Below are 27,413 nucleotides of genomic sequence, written 5' to 3' on the forward strand. Positions count from 1 at the left end.
AAAAGGCTCTTTTGATTTCTCAGAGGCTCCTAACAGTTAATTTTCTATTCATTTTCCTTTTTTTTTCCTCCTTCTTTAACGCTTGTCAGGCAGAAAGGCTGATATGTGAAAGGATCTGATCTAGGCTAGGCTTAGGGGTTATGGCAGGCAAGGAGAAGAGGAACAAAATAGGAGCAGGGCAGAAAAAATATCTTGCAGTTTGTCTGAGCCACTAATATTTGCTAATTGCAATAAATATAGTACTGCACAGAAGCTCCTAATAAGCTTGTATAAATCATTTTAATGGGATGCTGCCAGGTTAAACATTGAGTTTAAAAATATAAATATTCTTAATAACTCCAAATTAAACAAAATGAAGTTTGACCACCCAAATAATTTTCTCCTCTTCGTGCCAGAGTCTGAACTGCATTTCACACAACTCTGCCCCTGAAAATAGGTAGGGCTTTATTCTGTTGCTGTTGGGCTGGAGCACACCTAGATCACACAGGAGAGGACAGAGCAGGGATGTGCCAGGCAGTGCTGGAGATGCAGCTGCAGGGATTGAGGACATGTTATGTCCTGGCTCACCAGGCTGACTGGGCAGCTCTTGCTACATCTGGCCCAGCCTTGGACTTCCAAGACAGCAGCTCTGGGGTTTGCAGAATGATTTCCATCCCAGGATGGTAGCTCTGGGACTTGCAGGGGGGTTTCTACCTAGGGACAACAGCTTTGGGGGTTTGCAGGAGAGTTTCTCCACTGAGCAATGGCATGTCTGGGTTTTCCTTCCATCATGGCAGCTCTGGGGCTTGCAAGAGGTTTTTACCTGGCTGTTAATGGGGCCATTGCAGCTCCACCAGGATCAGCCCAGGGGTCCTCACACTGCACTGGATGCAGCTTCATTTTCTTCTTTTAGCACATGACTTAAATGTTTCCATGTTTAGATTATAGGCCTTTCAGGGCACAGTTTAAATCCAGAGCAGCGACTATGTTGATTTTAACTGAAATTGAAAGAAAGAGCATGTGGAAACTTCTTAACACAGAAGTTTTGTAAACAGTGTCTTGATGCTATGGTGATGGGTCCTTAGAACTGCCGACCCCATTTTTCTTTCTATTCAATCCCTTATTTTTCTTCCAAACATTCCGATTTTAGTCCTGTCTACATGGCAGTGTTGATTGTACATTTCTGTGCATCTAACAAGTGCCAAGGAAATCAAACTCAGGGAATAGCAAAGCTGGATCTACTTCTCAGCTGACTCTCTCACAGAAAGTGTTGGAAAGAGCCAAATGCCTTTCCCTGTCTTAGTGCTCTCCAGAGGCCTCAGGATGGACTCATTTACTCTGGATTTGGGTAAACCACAAAGGATGGTCCAAATATGAGAAGGGTGAGAGTGCAGTGTCTGAACAAGAAAAGGACTTGACTGGGTCGCATGTGGGAGCAACACCAAGGGCATGCTTGGGGTCATGTCCTCTGCTGTTTGCATCACCTGCCTGCTGAAGGCTCCCTTGGTGCTGGCCCTGCAGTCTGCAGTCCACCCTCTCACCAGGATGAGCCTGAAGATGCTGCCTGCAGTAGGAAGAGCTGGGCTGTGCTGGTAACTTGAGCTTTGCCTGTGGATTACAGGAGCTCTGATCCCAAAAGCCCCTGGGCTTCAGGGCACAATCACCAGGAGTTTGGGTAGGAGCAGCCAGCCTCGAGCATTTGATGATGCATCTGGGTGCATCTATTCACCAAAAGGACACTGCAGCAAACACGGGGGGCTGCTGCATTTGCTGTCTAGCAAATTCTCCTCTCCCGGGTGGGATCTCCTCTGCCTCTTTTACACTGAAAAAAAAAGAGAAAAATGCTGCCAAATAACTCACAGTCTGGTTGGCTCCAACAGAAGCGAGGAGAAGCACTTGGAGTGTGATAGAAGGATTACTGTCATCACATATCGTGGGCTGCAGGAGGACAAGCCTGATGTGCTGGGAGCTTTGTAAACGTCTCAGACTACCTAGGGAATCTGCAACACAGGCTGAAATATTTGAAAATGTATTTTTCCTAACCGATACATTTCCCTAATGGGTACAGACAAATTCAGGTCTGGAAGAAATCCAGTAAACATGGTGAACTACCATAAAGAAGAGCAAATGCAACTTTGTGCCTCCCTCTCCCTAACAGAATGATGCAATATCTCCTAAATTCCATGGCAGGGGAAATAGAAGGAAAAAGCCTATGCAATTTAATAAGGATGAAAAGTTTGTTCCAAATTTCTCAGCCTCCAAGCCTGGGCACAAGCCTGTGTCTGCTCTATATTGCAGTCTCATGGCCTGGCTGACTGAGTGTTTTCTGTTTACCTCTTTTTCCAATCTCTTCCATAAGCCAAAGATAAAGCCAGTACAGCTCCAGCTGTACTTTTGAACCCATGTTTAAATGGGGTGGAAATAAATCTTAATGAGATTGTACAGCCCTATTACCTTAAGTAGCATACCTCAAATGAACCCTGCTGAAGGCTGTAATTCCCCTCTGAGGTTTCACATGAGCAAGTGGATCATATTTCACTATTGTAGTTTATGTCATCATTGGATGGTAGAATTCTGTGTTTATCACGTAAGAACTGGAGAAAAACACCTTTATTAAAGATGCAAAAATAGTATAAGATGCTTTCTATTAATAAGTACAAAGAATTTTCTCATGATCTTCATTGTGAACAGAAAATTACTTTGCATTTCTACATCATAAGTATTCAGATGCAAAAACTTTACTCCTATGAATTCTTACAACTGGTGTTTTGATGCTCCCTCTTTCCTCTCTGGATAAAATCAAGGTATTTTCCCAAGGCTTGCTGGTAGGCAGCAGCAGATGGGCAGGACTAGAACTGAAGAAAGGCCAGAGAAGTCTCAGAGGAAATGTCTCCAGGGAGCACTGCACTATGGCACAGATATCATTTTTTTAGGATCTCTTGAGATCCCCATACACAGTTGAAGAGAGAATTTTTAAGTGCTTGTTTTAGGTAACATGTAAACACTTTTTTAAGAAGTGTTTGTTTTAGGTAACATGTAAAAAAGAAAGATGATCCTGAGTCTTTGGAAAGCCACAGCAGCATCCCTCAGGAACAAGGCACATGTCCTTCACATGAAGGGCACGTGGAGGTCTAGTAGGTAGCAAGAAGAAATCAATTTTCCAGCCCTAACCCACTTGGCTGTGCAGCAAATGGGATTTTTAACCCACATTGCGCCTGCAGGATTCAGTGAGTAACCCACAAAATGAAAGTCCAGAGAAGAAGAATCTCCTCCTTGTCTAAATTTAGTGTAAGGCTTTGAAAGCACAGACAAGGCAGCCAAACATCATCAGTAGCCAAGAATTTAGACAAGGAAGATAACTCAGTTCTGGTAAGTGGTTTTGGGAAATAAAGGAGAAACAGGGATCTAATAACCTCTTACTGAACTAAAGTTAACCTCCCTCTCTGGGCTGCAGCCTAGGACTGTCTCTGACATAGTCTGAGCTCAGTGAGTAATTAGCACTCCTGCTGATTTTTTGCACCTTTTATAGGTACATGATATTGGATCAACACAGAAATTCGAGTACAGGGGCTCATCAGATGCTGTGAACTGTTGAGAGGACAGGTCTGGGACTCATTGCAGGCAACAAGTGATTTTGCACAGGAGGACAAGGCCAAGCCTGCAGGAGCTGTGTTGGAGGGTGCCTGCCCAGCTGCCTTCACTCCTTGGCACTTTCCAGGACTGACTTGTGAGCAGGGTGGCCTGTGGCAAGGCACTGTGTCAAGCAGTAGAAAATAAATTTGCTCTCCCTGTGCTGGCCCTTCAGTACAAACAGCTCCACTGGGGATTGCTGTGAGAAGCCAGGCACTCCAGGTGGCACAGAGCAGATGTTTGGGTGGGCTTGGGGCCGTGCTGGGATGGACTTGGCTACAGCCTTCTCTCACTCTCTGTGGGACTCATTAAAACATCCTGTTGCCTCTAGTTCTCCACTGTCCCTCAAGGCAGCTTGATTAACAAGGCAGATTGTCAATTGAGCAATCATCTCAGAACAAGGAAATCTTTAAAGATTTGGCACCGTTATCTAGGACAACCCAGCTGCTGATCTTCACTAGGAAAAGGAAGCAAATGCACATGCTCAACTCTGAGGCACATTTCTGTGAGAGAAAATAAAATCAGTTTAGCACAAACAAATATTTTCTAATCCTGTATGGACAAAACAGAGATGCTCAGCTCCTGGCTGACTGTGTCTCACAGCCAGAGTGAGTTTTCTCCTGCTTTTTTGGGTGCTCCTCTGCCTCCCTTCCTCTGCAGGGACACCTGACCTTGGGAATGAGGGATGTAGCACAGGAGCACATGTGCTACTTCAGGGACTGGTTTTGTCCTGCTGAAATCCCAATGGCAGAATAAAGCAGGGACATGCTCCTGCTCAGGGTCTGATGGTCTCTCTGCATCCCCAAAGCAAAAAATGGTTCTGCATCCTTGCTGGTGTTGGTTATGTTTTGATTGGCCTGAGCAGGGAAATTCCTATAGTAGGGAGTGAGACTCACCATGCCTCAACAAAAATGTGCCATCTGGTCAATTTTTAGTGGTTTTCTCCTTCCAGTGTAGTGGAAGAATATTGAAGATGTCTTCTTACTCCTCCCACTTTATTGGACATCAGAGTCGGCAGGGAATAGTAAAGGACAGCAAAAAAACACTCCAGCTCCTCTGTGTGCCAGGAGAAACCAAATAATTGTAGGAGAGGAGTTTGCTGGGAAAACAAACACTCCTCCTTTGAAAAACTGTGAGCAGATTGAATGCTTTCCCTGGAGTTTTCCCTTTTTTTTCATTAAATTACTCAAAATTAAAACATGCAGAAATGTGGTTGGTGTTTAAAAAGGCAGCTTTTGTTAGAGAAATATTATTCTCCATCCTACATATGTGAGCACTGTATGCCTCAGTCTACCATATCTGTTCCAGACATTGCATATTCTCTCACACTTTCCCACATGATGCTTCTCCCTAAGCCTTGGATGTTTAAATACCTGACCAAAATATCTTTGCAAAAAAATCCCCAGTCTCCAGTGGCATAACAAGCCCCATGTGTTGCTGACTGGGTGAAAACAGACAGTGCATAGACATTTTGACAGTCACCAAAAAATCATGACCCAAGAAACCTGGCTTTAGGGAAAAAAAAATCAAAACAAGTCTTAAGAGGCTCATGATAAACATCAAAGAGTTGGCAGCACTAAGAATAATCAAACAGTTTAGATGAGGTTTCCCAGATAAATTGTTTCCATTTCATCAATGTACTGTCTGGTTTTGAACAGCTATGCCTGAATATACCATTTGGAATTTATGGTAGATGCAGGAAATAACAGTTTCCTTCTCAAAATCCTTTCCACATGTGGTCCATATGCCTCCAGCACAAAGAGATTGCAATATCATGCCTAAGTCATATGGGTGTCAGAAGGCCAGCTGACTATCACAGCAACAGAATGAACCTGGGAACCTCTGATTTGAGATAAAGAGCTGTAGAAAATTACAGATTTAGTGTCTCAACAACAGCTTTCCTGTATGAGAAGTGTTTGTGTGTGAGGCTATTGACATTGCAGAGCACCTCCAAGCAATTGCTGAAATATCAAGTTATAATTATAATGAGTATACTCATTGCTAGAGACCTAGTTATGAGGTGTCCAAGTATCTTGTATTTCATGACATATGTTTCCAATATGCTGTTTATCATAATATCCCAGCTTCACCTCTGGAAGATATTGAACATGGTAAAGTATAGCATTCCAGGAAGATAAGGACAATTTTAGGTTAAGTTAGCTTGAAAAGTTCTGCTGGGACCTGCATTGCATCTGTGCTTCAGCCACATAGCAGACCTTGAAGGGAGAAGAGTTGGTCCATGGAGCAACTGTGGGAACCCAGGTTTTCCCAAATGGTCCCTAATGGCATGTTCCTCATGTCCTCATACTGGAGCAGAGAGCACAGGTCTGATTTATGGCCATGCCCAGTCCTCACAGCTGCCAGTGGAATTTGAATATGCGAAATACAGTGGTGTGCTGGGTGCTCTGAAAGAAGAGCTCCCTGGCATCTCCAGTTACACACCCACAGCACTGGGAACTGTTTTTGGCTTAATCTTGATGTACCTCAGTCTCTCACATATAAACTCTGAATAATTCTGCACCCATGGCTCTTTGTGTGACATTGCTGAGTCATATCCAGCAATGTTTCAGTAGGGAAAATATGAAACATTCACTAAGTTTTAATTAGTGCAAATATAAATACATTTCTCTGAGCAATTGTGCTGGGACAAAGTATGACTAATGCCTGGTGCTTCCCATGCACCACGAGTGCTTGCCTCACTCAGAAAATCTCACCAACCACACAGCACAGGGCTCAGGCTGCTGGTCTAAGGAGTACAACCCAACAGACCCAGCCACAATTTGTACTGATGGGTCAGGGGGATGGAGAAACTTCTGAGATTTCTGAGAGTTGTGATCCTTATTCATTGGACTGAATGGAAAGGCTTGATTTCAAAGAATCTGGGTCATGGTCCCAAAGCATGAGTGGGAGATGTGCAAATTATAAGTTTAACCTGAAGTCAGGTCCTTCATAATCACATGATCAAGTGCAACCTGAGATGCTCAGCTAGCTGTCAACACTTTAGATTCTTGAGTCTCTGTGAAAAATTACTCAGGTGTTCTTCAGATGTTTTACACACAGATCTTTTTGTGTGTGTATGCTTCTTTCTTTCTTTCTTTCTTTCTTTCTTTCTTTCTTTCTTTCTTTCTTTCTTTCTTTCTTTCTTTCTTTCTTCTTTCTTTCTTTCTTTCTTTCTTTCTTTCTTTCTTTCTTTCTTTCTTTCTTTCTTTCTTTCTTTCTTTCTTTCTTTCTTTCTTTCTTTCTTTCTTTCTTTCTTTCTCTTTCTTTCTCTCTCTCTTTCTTTTCTTTCCCTTTTTCTTTCTTTCTTTCTCTCTTTCTTTCTCTCTTTCTTTCCTCAGCAGGCCTCTTCAGGCAAGTTGTCTGACTGCAGAAGTTTTCACCTTGTGGTTCAGCAGTAAGGATTTTACCATTTTCAGAGTAACTATATTAGTCACTGGGAAGTGTTCTGGGTGCACTGTGTGATTGCAAAGCCAGAGCACATCCTGCAGCTCCACAAAGAACACATCACAAAGGATAAGTGTGCAAGTGTGTATTTATCTGCAAGATAGGTGAGAATCACAGGAAATGCCAAGTTCACAAATCATGTCAATGGATTTTGAGGGGATTTTGGACCAAAACCCTTCAAACATCTCTCCAAATTTAATTTCATGGCTTCATAATACTTCATGGAGATGAGGCTGTGTTTTCCCAAGGAGTACTGAAGTGGTGGAAACTTGAGCCTTGAGTGCTGAGAGCAATGATGTGGGGCTGGGGGGCTTCCACCTGGGCAGTGTGGAAAAACTGCCAGAGGTAAATCAGCCTCTCTGAAATGCTCTGGTTTTTGTGATGGAGACAGCATTGTACTTCCCAAAGTCCTCTCGGAATTTGTTGTGATTCCCCAAGGGTCACAACGATTTTACTGAGGCTAGTTTGGAGTGCTCTGAGCAAGGGCTTGCTTCTCTTCCAAAGGCAATTTGTGTGATTGACAGACCGTGTGCAGCAGCAAAGAAAGCCTTAAGTTACTGCAAAGCTGTGGCCAGTCCCCGTGTGCCCTGCTGACTCAACGGTGACTTCAGCTGCTCCATGAAACCCAGGACTCCTCCAGGGAACTGATCCTGGGCACTGTTAACGTGCCCATGCCAGCACCTGGCATCTGACAGGAGCCCATCCTCTGCCCCAGAGTTTCTTTCCCAGAAAGAAAAAAGCATCTGGGGGATCTTGACAGGCTTTGATGGGAGTTTTAGAGGAGGTCTGAGATGTGAGGTAATCCCTAATGTTACAAATTTAATTGTGGAAACCACAATTCTGTGGAGAGGGAGCTGATCACAGTCCATAAGGAAAGAAATAACAGGGACAGAGAAGCAACTGAATATGATGATGAGAGACTGGGCACTCGCCAGGTTTTTGGGAGGGCACACTGAGCATGCAGTTTGCAGTCTGAATGGCAAAGGAAGGGAAGGGAGCCCCACCCTCTAAATTACCCTGTATAACAGGTCTGCAGCAAGGGAAGGCTCCAGACATTGTTAAATGCAATTATGGCTTCTAAATGCTGATGACTTAACACAGAATACGTTGGAAATAATGCAGATGTTATGAGGGATAGAGGAGAGAAGAAAAACCACACTGGTTGTTTTTTGCATGCCTTAAGTTACTGCAAACATCATGCAATAGGACTGTTCAGAAATGTGCAGTACAGTGCAAGTGCTCTTGCTCACAGACCCTGGGACAAACTACAGCTTCCAAGCATTTCTGCAGATAAGGAAAATCCTCCCATTGGGATGGGGAAGGAGGGGAGGAGTGTTCGGGAAAGATGTAGCATCTTCTGTATTTCCTAACAAGATCCTTAACCACCAGCAGAAAAAGTTCATGCAAACTTCTACTGCCTCTACTAACTGCCTGAAAGAGCTCAAAAGCTCTCCTCCTTCTCCACCCCTCCTCAAAGGAACAAAACCAACAAACAAACAAACATTTTCTTGTGAAAATGGTAACATTAATGTGTCTGCTGGGTCAAATACCCCCACTTGTAGCCTCTGTAGCACATAGCACACGTACTCACATTCTGCTTCAGAAAAGCAGTGAACTGGCACAGGTTTTGCTTGCCAGATGAATAATTAGACTAGTCCAGTAGTCTAGTTCTAGTCCAGTTAGTCTAGAAGGAAACCTCACCTGCTACTTTAAAGGCAGAGGTTGGAGATGAAGACTAACCCAGTGCCTATGCTCAGGACACTCCTGGAACATAGTCAGCTCCCACAGAACCACCACCAGGCCTAAGGGGCAGCACACCCATGCTGGAGCAGAAAAACAGAGCTAGCAACAGAGATTGCCATTTTTTTAATACCAGAAATTGCAAACTTTTAAGCCAGTTGTCAGAAATAACTTGATGAGTGGCACAGAGCTATGTACAGATACACTAGGTTTGCTTAAGCTGGGCTGAACCCCTGTTGAGAACCCCCTAAGACTGGGCTGCAACAGAGACCACCTTCTTTCATCTTTGCCTTTGGTGACAAAGAACTAGCTCTGCCACTCTTGGCACTTTGCCCAAGTGCAAATGTGGAGTTGCTCCCTGCCCTCTGTCTCTCTCCCAGCTCTCTCCCTTTCTCAGCACTGAAGCAAGTGCTTTGTGGTCTGGGAGGCCTCAGATTTCCCCCAAGTGGATTTCTCCCTTTTTCCCTCAACAAACATCTCAGGAGGTGCATAAGAAGAGACCACAGTTGAGCCATTCAGCCCCAGGGCTTTGAAAGCCCTGTCTGGAGGTGGGAACTCCTCCTCAGCAGGCTCCTTAACCCAGGCTCAGCCCTCACAAGGTGAAAGCTGCACCCAGGTGATTTTGACTCTTCATGGACAGTAGGCTGAATATTTTGACTCATGGGGCTGTCTTAAAATACTGTATGAACAGGGAGGGCTTTCCAGGCATACCTCTGGCAGGCTCCAACCTGGTGTCTCCATGGGGCTTGCTCATCACCATAAAACTACTTCTGGGGTTTTTCTTGCAAAACATGGATTTCTGGGGCACCAGAGTCACTCATTTTTCCTTGTGTGGTTGTCTGATCCTCATGCTCCAAACCCTCTCTAAAGCTTTAAACCATGACTGCTTCATCATCATCATCACCAGTGTTTGCCCCCTGAATGCACAGCTCCTGCTGCTCAAGGCAATGCTTGCACAGACTGAGGACACATGGAATTTCTGGAGGAGCAACAGAGTTGGTGAGAAGGGCGACTCCCATGTGCCAAGATAATTCTGGTATTTCAATTCCATTTGCATCAAACTGGGTCAATACTCCCAGATATTATATTTGATTTGATTTTACCTGAGAATCCAAAGGTTTTCTGTCTTGCTCCCACTCAATTTCAATTTTAAAAAATATGTTCCTTAGAAATGTGTTCATATATATTGACATTGTCAACAAAATGTTGCATTTTGAATTAGAAACATCTGTATTTTGTAATGAAAGAACACTCTATTGGAAAATGTGTGACTGCTTCTAATAGCTAGCATTCATCTCCTAAGCTGATTTCCCAAATGCAGAAGGAAATGAGTTTGCCAAGGGATCCATTCACGAAGATTAGAGTTTCTGTGAAGTGTTTATCTGTCACAAACCCTGATAAATAATACAGATACTCGCCAGGTGCTCATCACCCCAGCACCCTGGGCTCACCTTCCCCTGGCAGGGGGTGCTCCTGGGTAGTTCTGAGCATGCAAGCCAGTGCTGGTGGGGTCAGTGCAGCCACGAGCTATGGTCCATCCTGCAGCCCCTCTCTTGAGATGCTTCAGCTATTCCATTTCATCCCTAGGCTACAGCAGGTAACTGGCTTGATATGCTGGAAAAACCTCCCCACTTTTCTGCTTATCCCTGAGCACTAACTGCAGCCTGCACAGCCACTCTGCAAGGTGATTTCAGGCTGGTGCCTCTTACTGAGGGTCTCACCCTGCAAACTGTGATGCAGAATTCCGCCCCTAAGGGAAACATGGAGTTACCTGCAAAAAGATAGACATTCCTTACCAAATCTAATGCAATGTGAATTTCAAGCACAGTCCTATGCTAATATGAGTATGTGAAAGTGGGACAATTTTACTTGACAGGAGTAATGCTCATGCAAGTGCTGGGTCACGATTTTTCATTACAGAAATGCACATGGGCCATATTTTATTCCCAGTAGCTTTTAGAGACAGACCAGCATGGGACCTGGAGGCCTTGCTCACTAACAGCCTCTCTGGCTGAGATAAATGGACTCTCCATGACTGTGCAGAATGTGTTGAATTTCAGGAAATCTAAATTCCCATGTTTTTCTGGGATATCCTAATTCTGAAAATACCAATTTTATCAACTGGCTCCAGTCTGTCTTAAAGACATGTTTGAAACATGTAATTTTAGCTCTGAAAGGAAGTAGTTAGCTAAAGAGTCAGGAACATATTTCAGATGAAAAGTCTTGCTTCCTCCTCTATTGAAACAAGGCCAATAAAAGGTTGTGAGGAATTTTAGGGAAATTCGGTTAGATTCGCATGCCACCTGCTGCAGAACAAGATACATCAATTCTGTTTCTTCCCTTCTCAGCCCTGTTGCAGTAAATAACAGAGAAAGTATGCATATATGAGACTCCTGGTGTTCTTCAGCATTATAATCTTCATCTGTTATGGCTCAATACGCTGTGTTTTTTCAACAGTGATGTTATCCACAAGAAGCTGCCCGTGCTATTCACAGCCAGTCTGTGGCTGAAAGGGGAAAGAAAGAAAAGAGGCACTTGAAGAACCCTTGCATGACTTCAGAGATTTTTCTGAAGTCAAAAGGTTTGTGTTAAGAACCAGAACCATCATGACTCATATATTCCTAATCAAAATGCTGGGTGCGTGAAAAGCTGTTCAGCCGTTCAGAGACTGAACTACGACTCCTTACAAGAGGAAAATAATACACACAAGGGGAAGCACTTAAATAATTGATGTGCTTTTCTTTTATCTGCTTGTAGGAGTGACAAGAAATCTATGTAGCTGGCACTAATGGATAGCATCTGGATGTCAATAATTGCTAATGAGGAAGAAATAAGAGCGCATTTGTCTTGAAGTGACTGATCTTTCTTTTTCTCCCTGTGTTACAATGGGAAATTATTAGTGCAAATTTTAGAATTCTGTTCACTTTCAAATCTCAAAAGGTTGTCAAATGCCTTTTTTTTAATATGAACTCAATCTAGAATTGAATTGTACACTTGCTTACATGTAATCTGCATTCCGGAATTTAAGATCCTTTTTTTAATATCTTCTGTACTACATCCATACAACAAAATAAAACTTTGTTTGCATCACATGTTTAATTTTCCATTCCACAACAGTGAAAGGGTGCAGCCACTCTGGAATAGAACAGAAACCAGTAATTTAAAAACAACCAATACTTTCATCATGAAAAATTGTGTAACCATTTCCAGCACTGAAGCAGGATACTCTTTCTGAATAAAGTCTCTTGAAAAATTATTGGTGTATCAAGCCGTTCATATCCAGTTATTTAAGTCAAAGATTTTATTCAGCCATTCCCCCTCAGTCGCTTTTCTGAGGGAACAATTACACAGCTGTTCCTGCTACATTCTTGTGTAGGCTGAAAGCAGTCTACAAACTCTGGCATTAATTTCCTGTAACTACAAAGTGCAATTCTCCAGGTTGTTCGTGAGGCATACCCTCTGCAAAGAGGTTACTGAGGCAGTGCATACACTTGACACTAATGTTGTGCTTTGGCTAAACTTATTTATAGCCGTGTGCATGTGTACACACGGGTGCATGCACGGGGCTGTAGGGTTTGTGCTCTAAGCAGGGCTCTGGACTGCAGCCACATTGCAGTGCTAATGATATCTGTCACTGCACCAACTTTTTGTAGCTGTATTATCTGGCTGCATTCAAAACCGAGGATTTTGGAAGTATAGTTCCAACCTTGCTGTGCTCATTGGATACAGCAAAGGGGCATTTCTGCACTAGTGAACACTAAGCAGTGCATTAGAAGGTTTGATGATGATTTTTTGCAAGTCTTTTTATGGAGTGTTAAGTTTTAAATGGCTAAAGTTTTAAACTTTGGCCTAGCTAGTCAAAGAGAAATAGCCACAAAGAGAATTATTTCAAAAATCCTTGACATGGAAAGCAAGCTGTCAGCAACTGGTTCACTAAGATTGCTTAATAACTCTGATGAAGTACCATCATTTCTCTGTCCACTGCTGGTTTGTGCATATTTTTTTATTAATATATATGCATCCACACATCTTTAAGTACAGGATATTTTGCCAGGTCCATGAAGCAGTTGTCCCTTGGGACAGGTTGGCTGCATCTGGCGTGGGACAAGGTAAGCCCTGATTCCTGGGAGCAGGCCTGGAAGCAGCATGGGAAAATTTATTGGGGGAACAGAGAGAAATAAACCTTTGCTCTGCTTCTGCCATATTTCTAATCCATATCTAAACATCACTTTACTTTTCATTCCTATCCAAAGAAAATTGTTTCCTTCTTTCAATGCATCCATGAATGTTTTTCTGGAAGAAAACTCGAAGGTCCTTTCAGCAGTATAGGTAATTGAGATATCAGTAATTTCTGCACACAAGATGCCATGCACTCTCAATATCAGTTTCATCATTAATATCAGATGCCAGCTGATACTGATACTGTCACCCTGAAATATCCCCGCCCCAACTCAGAGTGCTTAATAAGCAAACTGGGGCCAGGCCCTTAAAATCAAAGCCTGTAGAAGTGAAACTTTGCTGGTTAACAGTTCACCCGTTTGAGCAGATAGGCAGAAAATACTCATTTTCATCTCTCCTGTCTTCAGCTGATAGCAACAGCCCATGGAATTGTGCATGGTGCAGCTCACTCTGCACCATATACATAATTTATATTTTTCCACTCCAGTTATGACTGAGCCGTTTTTGACTTGGGATTTGCTCTGTAAAATGGAAGCAGAGCGAGGAAGAAAAAAGAAAAACACTGCAGCAGCCTTCTCCTTCTCCAGCCCCACTTTTCAGCCCAGAACCTCATCTTTCATGCACAGCCTTCACAGACCAATGGAACAGGAGTGCCACACAGTACATGATGCATATACACGTTCATGTGAAAAGAGAAATGCTTGCCATGGCAAAATAAAAAATAAAAGGTATTTCCAGTAGTCCATCTCTTTATTAGTAAAATGCCTTGGCAGAGAATTAGGCTATCATTTTGACAAGAGTTTCCTTTTGTACAGGCAGCATAGATAATATTTACAGTTACTAGAAAAGTTTTTAAAGAAAACAGCTGAGAAACGTTCTTCTTGCTGACATGCTCTTCTGCCCAGTGAAGTTTGACAGATAAAGCCCTAAGCTCTAGTACAGGACTCCCTCCCAGACACAGGCAAAGTGCGCAATGCACTTATTTTAAAATAATGTACATTTCTATTTCCTTTCAGCAAATAAACCCTTTGCATTCCATTTATCTGCCCTGGCTGTCCGTTACCATCCAGGAAGGTTTATCAAGGAACAAACAGGACACACGCACAGCACCCATCCCCACAAACTCTCCTTAGTGAGCTGCGCACCTCGACACCATCATCCCTGCATCGGATACCGACCATCAGCCTGAATTCCAGAACCCTTCTCCTGCCCAGCCCCTGAGCCTTCAGAGAAAACCCAGGCACTGCCAGCCTCAGCAGCCTCCAGAGCAAGCTCCGAGGCAGCGCACGGGATCTGCAGGGCTCCCAGGGAGTTCCTCCTCTCCCTGCTGCGGCTCCGGCTCCCTTCGAACGCGAGCGGCTTCGCGTGTGACTTTGCAATCTGAGAATGTGAGCCGGTCGGCAGGACACCGGGGTAAATATAAATCTGGCGCTTACCCACAGGCAGTCCCTCGCAGTCTGACATCGTGTGAGCAGTCCTCCTCGCCGGGGGCTCGGGAAAAGCGCTGCAGGACCGCAAGCGCGGGTCCTTCTCTTGGCAAAGGCGAGGGGGAGAAAATATCTAACAGTTTACAGCCACCCTTCTCTCGCACTCCACATCTACCCACCCAGAGAGCTGTAGCAACAGTCCCGTCCCTGCCTTCTCATTATGGGATGTAAAGATAAGAATGTGCTTTTGTGCCAAAAGAGTGTGCTATTGGTGGATAAATTTGTTGTCATCCCTCCCCTTCGCAGAGTTTCCTCTTTAATGTCACAGAGGCACATTACCCTGTCGGAAAGGCCATCGAATATTTATGAAACGGCTTTTAAGGGCTGAGCCGCAATTCCCGCGGGAGAGCAGAGCTAATTGCTGTCCGCTGGGCTCGGTGGTGGCGGCCACCCCGCAGGGCTCGCCTGCTTCCCGGGGGCTGCGGGGAGCTGATGGCTGGGGGAGAGGCTCCCACATCCTGCCCTGTACCTTCTCCTGCTGCAGGGTCCGGGTGCAAGCGCTGCTGGAAAAGGGGGCAGAAGCCAGGGTGTATCTCTTTAAGGAGGGAAAAAAAAAAGGTCTTTGTTTATATTGTAATATCTGAGAAATTGTTTTGTGACACTGTTACTAAAGGCTGTTTCGTAGTTTATAATAATGTCGTGAGTGCAGATTTCTCGGTAACTTCGTGACTTCTTGCATAAAACATGCCACTTTAATGCCAGTTTAGTGGCTGCTCCCACAACGTTTTTCTTTTTTTTTTTTTTTTTAGTCTTTGAAAATGTTTATGTGAGATTTGTTGGATATGAGGTTCCCAGACTCGCAGTCAGTGGAGAGTACCCTTGCACAGTGGTGTGCTCATTAGGCACCTTAATGAAGTGCGAGCAAAGGCTCTGGCAGCGTTAGAGCCCGGCTGGGCTTGGCAGAGCCATGTGCGGGACCGGGTGGGAGCCTCAGCACCCGGGGGTGCTGATTTGCTGCCACTTTTTGTCCTGGGAACAGCCAGGAGCAGCCTGGGCTTTGCCTGACTCAGCCCTTCAGTGTCTGAGCTCTTCACAAATGTCGGGATTTCAGACCCAGAGCCGGAGGGAGGGCTGGGAGGAGGCTCTGGGAAGCACTTCCAGACCATGTGGCCACAGACAGCCCCTGGTGGAAATGGGCCGTCGGGAATACCTTTCTTCAAAATGCCTTGAAGACAAAAAAACCCGTAAATTACATGAAGTATACTAGGAGCTCAGGGCACCCAGCACCTCTGAAAAGTGTGGGCTGTTTTTACTCAGATGCTTCAGTCTAAACACCCAAAGGCTGGCACTGCTGGCTCTGCCTGAGCTCTGTCTGAAGAGAAGCCTTTTTATACTCTGCTGGTTACTCAGCAGCACAGCTAGCCGTGGATTCAATTCAGGATGTCAGGCCTCTGACTAAGAAGCAAAAATAGCTGCAAAAGTAGATTGTGACATGTTCCCAAAACCCTTCCTCGGGTTGCCTACACAGGGCTGGGCAAGCAGAGCCAGAAGTGTCTGGCCAGCGTGAGGGCACAGTTGGCACAGTTCTGTCAGAGCAGCCGTGTCAGTGCCTGCTTCTCGATCTGCTCATGCAGCACACATGGAAATATTCACTGGGGTAGGGCTCACCTGGAGGGCAGCTCTGAGGAGAAGCAGAGCCTCAGGCTGTGCTCTCTGCCAAAGAGCTGTACAAGGAGGAGAAGTGCAGGGCATCATGCCTAACCTCTCCGTCCTGCTGCCACCCACAGACCCAGGGAGTGGCCACTGGCTGTTCTGGCAGTCAGGGAGGTGTCTGGTCTTGATCTCAGTATGCATCTGGGAAAGGCCTAAAGCAGACTGGGGGACTTTTCTTGCAGTGTCATCTGCCTGCAGAGACATATTGCTCCAATGTGTGAGAATCAAAGCTTTCTTAGCTCGGCCCTGTGGAAATGCAGGCTCCCAGCTCTGCAAGCTCTTACGTGCCAATTTCACTTCAATCCCCACTGCAGTTCCTGGAACTGCTCACAGTTATAAACACATGCATAAGTATTTGCAGGATTAAGGGCTCACCATCCCTCCTTGTATTCGGAGCAAACAGCTGCAGCTGGTTTTGAAGTTACCTCTCACAGCTGTGTGCTGGTGCTCCTCCACTGAAGGTTAGAGCCCTCTGGCACAGCTGGACAAGCGCCTGCAGGGAGGGCATGCCAAATCCCAGACTGGTGTCTCAGCTCTATCTCGTCCCCCAGAGGAATTTAAGAAGCCTCTGCCTCAGTAACCCCCACTACATTGCCCATGGCCGTGTCTGCTGCAGGTGGTCAGCATCTTCTGGGAGAGGGGCACAGAAGACTGAGGGGGAAGGACAAATACATCTTAAACAATTACAGCAAAGCTGGCAAGAGCTCATCTGCCAAAGCCCTTACTAGGATTCTGCCTGGGGAGAGCTCTTCAGTGAAACACTAAAGCAGGTCAAAAGTTGAACAAATCAGACCTAATTCTTACAACAATACTCACAAACAAACATCTTCTTTTGATGTGGATACTTCAATCAAAAAATTACCTTTGATCCCTGGATACTTTAGTTATAATGCTGGGTTTTGATAAATTATAAGACTTTTTTCTTTGATTAAAACAGAGTATTTCTTTTAGCTTCCTCTGTTTCTCAGCATGAAATTAGAAGAGCCATTTTTGCTCCTGGAAAAAGGCCAAAAAAAGGCCTGGAAGATTTAAGGCTGACAGAGAAAGTTTTGGACATTTGTGAATAAACCTGGTGTCTGTCAGGGCAAAAAAAGGCAAAAGTCAAAAACTGAACTAAACAGTAAAGGGGGAGAGGTAAAGCATATATTATTTCAGCAGGTATTACACTAACGGGAGAAATGGGCTAAGTATTTGCCAATAACTGCTCTCACTTAGGCTTTCCAAGGAACCTGAAGGATGCTTATCCCTCAACATGCAGAGAGAACCATTTATAAATCTCTCTGCTTCATTCTACTCCCTGACAGTCTGCATGAATCCATGACAAGTACCATGAGTGGGGTGGTAAATGCAACATGTGGAAGGAAGTCACTGGAGTATTTCCTAAAGAAGAATTTCCTGGACCATTTAGTCTCCTGTGGAAGACAGTTGCATTTTCCTGCTGCATCTTGAAATTCTTAAGCAGCTGCTATGATGTCCTCCCCTCTCTGGAGATTTCCAGGAAGAATTATCTGCCCAGGAATGCTGTGGATGTCCCAACCCTGGACATGTTCAAGGCCAGTCCTGACAGTGCCAAGAGTTTTTGAGATACAAAAGGCTTGGAGCCGAGCTGATTTGCCTGAGGAAAGAGGGCATATTTAGGGAAGCCTGGGTGCAGAGCACCTACCTGGCACGAATACACAGTTGCCTTAGAGCCCAAATACTGTCACCTACATGAGTAAGACATGTAGTGGGACTCTGTTTACACATCCCATCTGCTCCGTGCCTATCTAAGTGCCTAAATATTGTGGAAAATCTGGGCTTTAAGATTTTAAATCCCATGGGGAGGTCATAATTTTCCCCACAACCTGACACAGCAATCTGGCTGGGAAAAGAGCCTGATCCACCTGAAAGCTCCCAGCTGAACCTGAACTTTTGCTACTGCTGACTTGCCTCTCGCTCAGCCATGGGTGGAGCAGCCTCATCCAAACCTCTCAGGAACTGCAGGGAGCTGTGCTACCCACGGTGGGATCTCAGCCCTGCTGACATTACTGCTGGAAGGGCTTTGCTAAGCTCAGCACGGCTGAGCTGCTCTGCTTCCCTCTGCCTTTCTCTCTCCCGACAGAGGGAAATCATGAGAGGTGAGAATTATTTCTTTAGCTAAGCAAGTCAGATCTGATTATTAAATCTGCAAATTTCCGTGAGATTGAAGCAAGCGCCTTACTGCCCGCTCCGGCAGCGTTCCTCTCTGCCATCAGCGTGACTTCCACGCAGTTTAAGGAGAGAATGCCTGAAATGCGCTTCTCCCTTCTAATTTATGCAAATTCCCCTGGGCTTTTTCCTGCCTGTGAAGAGATTTCTGACTGTTGTGTAGGGAGGATTCCCAGCCCGAGGAGGGGGAGGGGGAGGACGGGGCTAGAAGAGAAGCTGCAGGCTGATATGAGCAGGTTGGCATCAGGATGTGCATGACCTTCTCTCAGAGCCCTAAAAAGCCAAAAATGTTAGGGATTTGGTAGCTAAGACACGTTTTTCTCCCTTGAAAAGCCCTGCAGTTGTGGGGATAGAATGTGCCTTTCTGCTCTCTAATATAAGGGGTAAAATGAACCCCAGCTTGTGGATTGCACCCAGTTATGGGGCAGAGAAGCAAGAGGGGAGCGTGCTGGCCACCACCAGCCCCGCTGTCAGCCCCACATCCCCTGAGTCACTGACAGAGCCTTGGTGCAGTCCTGGATGTACCTGTGGGATCAGTGGGCCAAAGCCAGGGCCAGTGGGATGCTGTGCCCCGAGTACATGAGGCAGAGGAGGGAGCTGCTGCTCAGATGGGCTTGAACCTCTGTACAGCAGCCAGCAGGGGAAAAGCAACCAGGCTCAGAGAGAAGCAGAGCTCCCAGGAAGTCCCAGTTATTGGAATTTTATTTTGTTATTGTCTTCTGACACATTCTCTTCCCATTTCAACTTGATGGATGGTAATAATGCGACTTCAAGAGGAGCTGATGCTCTGACAAAATCTCAGGCAGGTTCATCCAGAGAAGGAAGAGTGAGTAAAAATAGGCAAGGTACAGCTGACAGCTAAAACAGCCCTCTAGGAAGCAACAAATACAAGAGTAATAGCAGCCCCCCCAAAATAAGTAGGCATGTCATAATTTTGCATTTATCTCTATTTTTTTATGTTATTAGCAAGATTTTCACTAATAAAAATTGAATCTGAGCTTTGTATTCAAGAAAGGAAATGTCTCCATCATCTCCTCTGATGTCACCCCAGAGAGAAGATTAGAAGATTAACTATGTCAGGTGACACAAATCCAGCAGCAGGGAAAATAATTTTGCACATTCAAAAAGAAAATGGGGAAGAAATTCCTGCTGTCTCCAAGAAATGCAAACCTTACCAGTGATAATTGCTGGCTCACAGAGGAAATACTTTATGCAAACATCAAATATACAATAAATAAAATAAGAAAATCAAAGATTCAGAAGAGGATTTATCTTAAATAAGAAATTAATTGATAGTCTGAATCTTGGTGGCATTTTCTTCCCATTTAATTTATAAAAGGTTGCATTCTCGGGGCGGGGGAGGTATGAAAGGCCACTGCAATGATGTGAAGAAACAAAAAAACTACATTTGAAAGACAAAATTGGCTTCTGAGCTGTCACAGTTCTTACTGACAGTGTCTTCTGACACTGAGCCAAAATGAGCCTGCCATGGCACTCAAGTGAGATGCATTTGCACAAGGTTGGAGAAAAGGTGAGCATGACAGCATGAGGCCAGCTTTTGGCATCTGCTGACAAACATGAGTGGCTCTCTGCTGGCCAGCTCTGTGGGAGTCACCCAGAACAGGGGACATAGGCCAAAGCTCTTTTCCATCAATACATGGTAGATTTTCATGCTGTAATTGCTGTTATTGGAGGTCTCTCTGCAGAGGTTTCAGGTGTTACTGAATTATCTCCCAGTGAACATGGGAAGCCAAGAGAAATTATCTATGATTCAGTCTGGTCTTGCTGCTTTTGGTTTTAGGGGCATTGTTGCTGTGTATTTTACTGGGTTTGAGTCTTGCACAGATGGGTGAAGCTGCATTTGCTCCGCACAGATCTGGTAGGAAAAAGTGTCGAGCCCTGAATGTAAATATTACAGTATCATGTGGTGGGTTTGAGGAGAAGGTGAGAGTCTTGCAAACCTGATTTGGCAGCTGCAGAAATAGCACTCAGGCAAACAGATGGTCTCTGCAAGGAAGGAAGTCTTTAAAAGATTCACAGATTAATGAGCTCTGCCAGGATTTTAGTGGTTCCTACCAAAATTCCTATAAATCAGTCTAGCTGAGCAGGGAGGAGGTGGGGACAAGTGGAATCAATAACTTCCCTGGACAGCTTGTATATCCAAGGTTAGCTGACAAAGGCTTCAGAGCTGGAAAACCTCGAGAGCAATTACAGAGGAAGAGTGTCATCCTCTAGGGAGGCAAAAGCCACAGTGCTCATCATGTACTATCAGTGCTCTGGGGACTAATTGCAGCTGTCTGTGATCAAGGATATCAGTTTGGTGATAAAGAAAGGTGAGGTGTCAGCCACACTGAATTATTGGCTCATCCTAGGAACTCTGAAATTTGTTTTGAGGCAGTGAAAGCATCCTCTGTCCACTGCAGGTAGAGAAAGATCACACCTTCCCCTACCTGTGCTAGAAGCAGCCTTGGAGAGCACATAACCAAGGCAAATATTTACAACAGCCAAACACAGTCCTTCCTTCAGACAAATTACTTCTCATTTCCATTCTCATCTCCAAGACTTTCTCCCTGCTCTGTGCTATGGCAAGCGTAGAAAGATGTTTTCACCGAGCTGAAAATAATATGTTAAAATTGTCACTGGCCAAGGTTAGCCACAACAGGTAACCAAATTTGGAACAGGAGCAAACTATGCTTTTGGGAACGACCAGCAACAGAGCACCAGAGAGCTCTGATCTGATAATTGTCCAGCTGATCATCTGTCCAGCTGATTTTCTCTAGCAAAGCCACTGCTGTCCCCAGAATACTGAGTGAAGGTCTGCCATGTGAATTAAGAAACTGATAATGAAATCAGAGGTGAACAGCAGGGAAAATTATTCATTAGAATGTCTAGGAAGTTTGTAACATGGTGCCCTTTACAACCCACGTTCAGTTGCTTTTCTGCAAACATTTGTCACCGGTGTTTGACAGCAGGAATGATCTGGGAGGAGTTTCCATCCTCAGTCACTTGGAGCCGCCTCCGTCTATAACAAACACAGGCACAATGAACGGAAGTGGTGACCTTGTTGGCAATTTCTGAAAGGAGGACAAGACTCCTTGGGAACAGCGAATTAAGCAGATTATCACCACTTAAGTAACCTCTCTAAGTCACGTTGTGGGTGAGGCATGTTGCTGGGGTTAAAATGAAAGCTTGCTTGTGACTGCTTAAGTAGCATATAAGTAGTTTTTTCAGTTTTCATTGAAAACAGGACAGATTTTGTTTAGGTTTTCTGATGTAGATGTTTTCACTATAGACATCTCTAGCTGTCTCATGAAGAAATTCAAGACTGCCTTGGTGTGCTCAGACTTGGGTTTGGGGGTGGCAAGCTGGGCTGAGATGCAGAGCAGGGACTGCCTGGGAGTTGAGCTCAGGCTCCTGACAGGAATCAGAATCCCCCCTGCCAGCAGGGAGATCCTGGAGATTCCTTGGAGGAAATCCTGGAAGGGAGTTAAGTGACTTCCTTGGGGTCATCCTGTGAGTCTGTGGCATGGTGGTAGGTGAGCCTGGCCCCTGTTCTACAGGAGGAAAAGGAAAGGATTCACTAAATCAGTCAGTTTGGAGTGCTGCCTGCAAACATGGAAGCATAAGCAAACAATTTGCTTATGTTTATAAAAAGTAAAATATTTTAAAACTCTGTTTCCATTCAATGCTCATGAAAGTTGTAACAACCTTTATTCTTCTTTTATATTAAAAGTGTGAATGTATGGAAAAATATTGTTGTGGGACGGGCTGATCTGGCACTGATCTCTGGGAGTTTTGGACAGGTACATCTGCTGCAGAACTGCTGGAAATGAGGCTTTAAGTGTGTGACAACCTCTCACTTACCCAAAACCTCTGCCTCAGTGTGCTGAAGTGCTGCAGCTGGTCCAGGAGTGCCCTTTGGACACTTGCCAGCCTGGCTGCAGCTGCTGCACCACCACAGGGCTGTGGCAGCTTTGTGATTTGCTTGGTGTCACCTGGCTGCTCTCTGGTAAGCTGCAATCACTTCTGTGACTGAAATGTCTTAGAACCATTCTTGTGATATGCAGCAGCCCAGCAGTAAGTGCTTTTTTCAATACATAAGCAAATGTCCCAGCCTGCTCTGGGTGCTGGAGGCATTCAGGAAGTCCAGATCAAACATTTTATGCTTTAAAATTGGAGGGACAAGCTTCCTTGTAATTTCTTAATTTGATGCATGGAGCTGCTTTTTCCTTCTCCCTCTCCAATTTGGATCCAGGGAGAATGTGGGGGTGGAATTTCCCCCTCTGCCTTTCCTGCACACAGGCAGTGTACCCTCACTGGGCAGTGGGGCCAATGGCAGCATTCTCACACCAGTTAAACAAAGCCAAGGACTCCCATCTCAGGGAGAGGCAGGGTTGTTTCTGCCTCTCCACATTCCCCAGGGCTGCCTCTTGCAGTTCTCACTGATGCCTTGTCCATACTGTGCCTTTACTCTCCCCCAGCAAAAACCCAAGCCAGTAGTTCTGCTTTATCCCAGATCCATTCCTCATCAATCTTTTTATTAGTCCACAGAAATGACAGGAATTAGAAGGAGCAGGTGAACACTTGCCTCTGAAAACCTGGTTTACAGCTAATCAACAGGGCTGGCACATGAAATCATCATTATATGTGCAGAGCAGATCCAGATGTGCTGGAGGGCCATCCCCAGGCCACCAGTACAGCAGCTCACGTGCACTAATCAGGGATCCTGGCCTTCTTCATCACTGCATAGTTAGTTACATTTTACTGCAATATTATACTTAAAAGTTACTAAACATTATCAATGGCAAGATGTTAAAGTTGGTGTGGAATAGACCAGAGAACACCAAAGGCTGCAGAGCTGAGAATTAAGCCAGCGCTGATATTCTTTTCCTTTAATTTAGAAAACAGCAGAAGCCTAAGAGAAATTTGTCTTGCAGCAGAGCCTACATCTAAGGAAATTCCACATGTGGTCAAATGTCAACTTGTTTCTCTCGCAAAGGGCAATGTGGCAATTGTATTTCCATTTGCAGAGAAGTTTTTTCCTTTGAGCTGAGTTTTTCAGAGGGGGAAGGGAAGAGAGAGAAAGCAAAGTGAGCTTTTCCTTTCAGCACACATGCATTCAGAAATCTGGCTGCTCATTTTTAAAAGGTCATGGCTCTCTTCCCTGTGGCACAGCCAGGCCAGCCACACCTTTGCCAGATAAAAGTTAAGCCCTTGGAAAGGCTCACGGTGCTTGGCACTGAAATAACCAAGACTCCTGCCCACCTCTCTAGAGGCAGAGGTTGTCCCAGTGCTTTCTTGCCATTTAAATAGTCTTTTTCATTGCTGTTTCCTCAAGAAACAAGATTTGCACAGTGCCTTTGGTAATAAATCCTCACCCTGTGTCCCTAGTTCCAAGTAGAAATGAGGTTCACGGGACATGAAATCTCCTACAGCTTCCAGAAAACATCTGGGACTCTTTAAAGAGGGGAAATTGGAGTAGTTGGGCATCATACTTGTCCATAGTGTGAAGAGGCAGGTGGCAGTGTGACCCACAGTCAGTGTGTGTGGCCAGGGTGGCCGTGCAACACCACAGAGCCCCAGAGCTGCCCTGCAGTGCCCCCTCTGTCCCTGCCAGCAGCACGGACACAGGAGGAAGGTGGGGATCCAGAGTGGGAGGGTGCAGGGTCAGGCAGTACTGCAGTGGAGGCTGCTGGGGGGACTGCTGTGATGTGCTGGGGATGCTAGAGAGCCTGGGCTGTAAAAAAGGAGTCATTGCAGCTGAAAAAATTAGGGAGACACAAGCCAGTGTTCCCCAGCACTGCAGGGGCTCGGGGTCTGCTCCCAGCAGCCAGCCTGGCCAGGGCCCACTGCCCACAGGTGCCCTGACCCACAGGCAGGGCTTCACCTCAGCCCTGCAGGGCTCAGCCCTCTCAGGAGGAAGCTGAAAACACATCTCTTGGTTTCTCAAAGCCATCTTTATCTTCTTCACCTTCCTGCCTGCACTGTCTCCCTGCTGCACTGCTCAGAGGAGGGAGGCACAGCTTCCCCAGCTGTGGATCCTCCTCCCTGGCCATCTCTCTGCCTTGCCAGGTCATCACCAACCTCAGAGGAGAGCCCCGAGCTCTCCTGCTCTCTTTTCCATTTTCCCTGCTGGCTGCTATTTATTGCTGGGTGGTATTCGGGGAGGAATGCAGCCTGTCCCAGGGAAAGGGCTGCTGCTGCTGCCAGGACTCAGCAGGCTAAGTTTAGTTCCTGGCTCTGCCAGGGATCGCCTCTCCAACACTAATCAAAGATTAGGTTTCTCCCTGCCTCAGTTTCCCTCTGTAGACAGCAAAGTTCCCAATTGTAACCTGCCTTGTGTGGGAGCTTATACATTTCTACAATTTGTTTACACTGCTCCTGTCTCTGGAGCTCCTGCCCTGGCTGAGATCTCGGGGTGCTTCTACAGCCACTACAATCATGGTCTGTTTTCATCATTTCATCATATCACAAGTGTGATATGAAACACAAAAATACTAACTAGAGCCTAATTATAGTTCTTCACAATATGCTTTTTTATTCTGTATGCAGTTTCATTTAATTAGTTGTAATTCTCTAGCAAATAAAATTACTTTGGGATTACTCTCATACTTTTGAAAATTGGTGTGAGACCTGATGCGGCCACAAACAGTCTCAGTGTTAGACTGAGAGGTTTTCCAGGAAGAAGTAAGGCTTTAGAGGTGTAACCATAACTACTCTTTCATTGCAGGAATGAAATTATCAGCAACCACAAAAGAAAACCCTCTGTGTGTGATGAGAAGGCTTGGCTTGATGCTGTCTCTTTAAAAATTTGCTGAAATCGTACATTAAAAGGCAAACCTCTTCTATCACATACATATTTCATCTGCATGCTGGAACTGTAATTAATGGCACAGGAGGCTTCATTTGACAAGCTGTCCTCAGGGCAGACTTTTTACTTCTATCTACATCAACAGTGCTCTCTGCCACTGTTTCCCATGGCAAAACTCCTCAGCCTCACCCCGCTCCATAGCGGGGAGGCGAGCAGATGTGAGGCCAATCCACATTTCTCTCTCCATTGATGAATACTTCCCTCAGATATAATGGGACTAAAGAGAATAATTTTTCAAAGACGGAAGAAGACACGTGGGGAGACACACAGCAGGAGGTGAAGAGAAAACTCCTGTTTGTAAAGCCTGCCTGCTGTGTGAAATGATCAATGCTAATTCAAACTGAATACGATCGAAATGAAACACCAAGGGCCAAATTAGTCCCTGGTGCAGCACCAGTAACCCAAAGGCAGATGATTTGATTTCACTGAACTTATGCCAGGAGTGAACTTGACCCCCAGAGTTACGTGGCATCCAACAGTACGGCCAAGAAACCTGAAATACATCACAGGCATCCAAACAGAGCTGTTCTGGCTGTGGCTGGTGCTCCAGCATGTGTAGAGTTTTCAGTTCTTGAGCACTGTCATCCCTGACAACTATTTCTGGTGGTCATTTACCCCATGCTTTTCATAGCAGTGATGGTCATTTACCTTTGTCTTGATGAAAAAGTTGCAGGGGTTCTCCAAAAATACAAATTAGCAGTTAGGTTTATGTACTTACCAGATATTGGATAAGTTGTATTTTTTCTAACAAAATCAACTGGGGGAAAAAAAAAGGGAACAAAAAGAGGTAACCTTTCTGGAAGATCTGCCTGGTGCAACACATGCTCAAACGATGTGTACTGAATCCATCACAAAGCAAGTCATCCTGCAGCAGGATGGAGATGCACTGACCTTAACTCCAGGAAGAACTGAGCTGCTCTGAACCACAGGATCCCAAAGGTTTTCAAACCCTGCTTTATGGATCTTGGGTTTTGAGCAGGGAAGAATACAGGTTTCACTTTTCCCATCATTTTGGCAGCATGTGAAAGCTGAGGCTGCTGAGCCTGGTTTCTCTGGCTGAGGGGCCATGCGGTGCTGCAGTGTTGCCCAGCAGCTCTGCAGGGACACGTGCCATCATGGCAGGGACCATTTCCAGCCTGTTTGCACGGACTCTGCCTGTCCAGGGCCTGGGCAGCCACCCAGCAGCTGGACAAGGAAGAACTGAGCTCAGTGGGAGATTTGCCACCAGCTCTCAGGGTACTGGGCCAATACCCAATAGTGGGTAATACAGCCTGGTTAGAGACCAGGTACATTCTCCTGAGGATTTTTAATGCCCAAAAGTAGAACTCCATGTTTGGTGTTCTGTCTCTGGAATTCATCCTGCTGATCATCTGCGTTTGCATTGTATTGAGTTTTTTAATCTGGAGTCTGGCAGTAGCTAGCACTGCTATCTCTTCTTACCAGTGATTCAGATACACACATACATTGCCAGGTTGGATGGGGCCCTGAGCAATCTGGCTAGTGAAAAGTGTCCTTGCCCATGGCAGGGGGTTTGGAACTAGATGATTTTTAAGGTGCCTTCCAACTCTAATCATTCTATGATTCTATAAAATCTCAGACTTGGGATGGCTCTGCAAGCTCAAACTATTGGATGAGATTTTATGGAACCATAGCAAAAACTTGGCTTTTTATCTGGCTCTCTTTCTAGATTGCATCTGGGTTTAATTTGGTTTTTGGATCTTCCAAAGAAGGATTTAATTCTTTTGTGTGACTTATCCCTCTTTGTTATCCACTACCTACATGTCTCTTACTATATAATTTAATACAGCAAAGCACTGCTTCAAGTTAATATCTATAGCCCTAGAAATAGTTATTTTGAGGAGCATCATTGATCTTGTCAGCACTAAATGTTGCAAGGTACAAAGCACACAAGAATAAGGAAAATGATCCAACTTTGACATTTGGGGACTCATACAGATACCTGACATTCCCAAAATGACCCTGAAAGCACAGGCAATAATACAACTCTATGGTGAGGTGACACAGGCTATTATGTCAGTGGCAAAGGACACATAACAGAGACAGAAACATCAATATTGGACGGGGGGGCTTAGAGGACAGAGCAGTGAGTCAACAGAAACACATGATTTCAAGACAGAAAAGGCCTTTTGGATCTGGCACCAAAAGCTACAGGAACTAACAAGGTGTCATTCTGTTAACCTACAACCACCTTGTGCTGTGGAGAACGAAGATGTAGGGAAATA

At 45.1% G+C, this 27,413-nt stretch overlaps 1 protein-coding gene across 1 annotated transcript in view; it reads right to left on the minus strand.

Moving 5' to 3' along the window:
• Nucleotides 1-14,593, minus strand: part of EML1 (EMAP like 1) — a 121,401-nt gene extending 106,808 nt beyond the window's left edge. The window contains exon 1 of the mRNA XM_064423399.1: nucleotides 14,409-14,593. Within this exon, the coding sequence (XP_064279469.1) occupies nucleotides 14,409-14,436 (28 nt within the window). The 5' untranslated portion in view covers nucleotides 14,437-14,593. The remainder of the gene's footprint in view (nucleotides 1-14,408) is intronic.
• Nucleotides 14,594-27,413: the final 12,820 nt, after the last annotated feature.

Source organism: Passer domesticus, chromosome 6 (assembly GCF_036417665.1).
Source record: "Passer domesticus isolate bPasDom1 chromosome 6, bPasDom1.hap1, whole genome shotgun sequence".
NCBI classification, from domain to species: Eukaryota; Metazoa; Chordata; class Aves; order Passeriformes; family Passeridae; genus Passer; species Passer domesticus.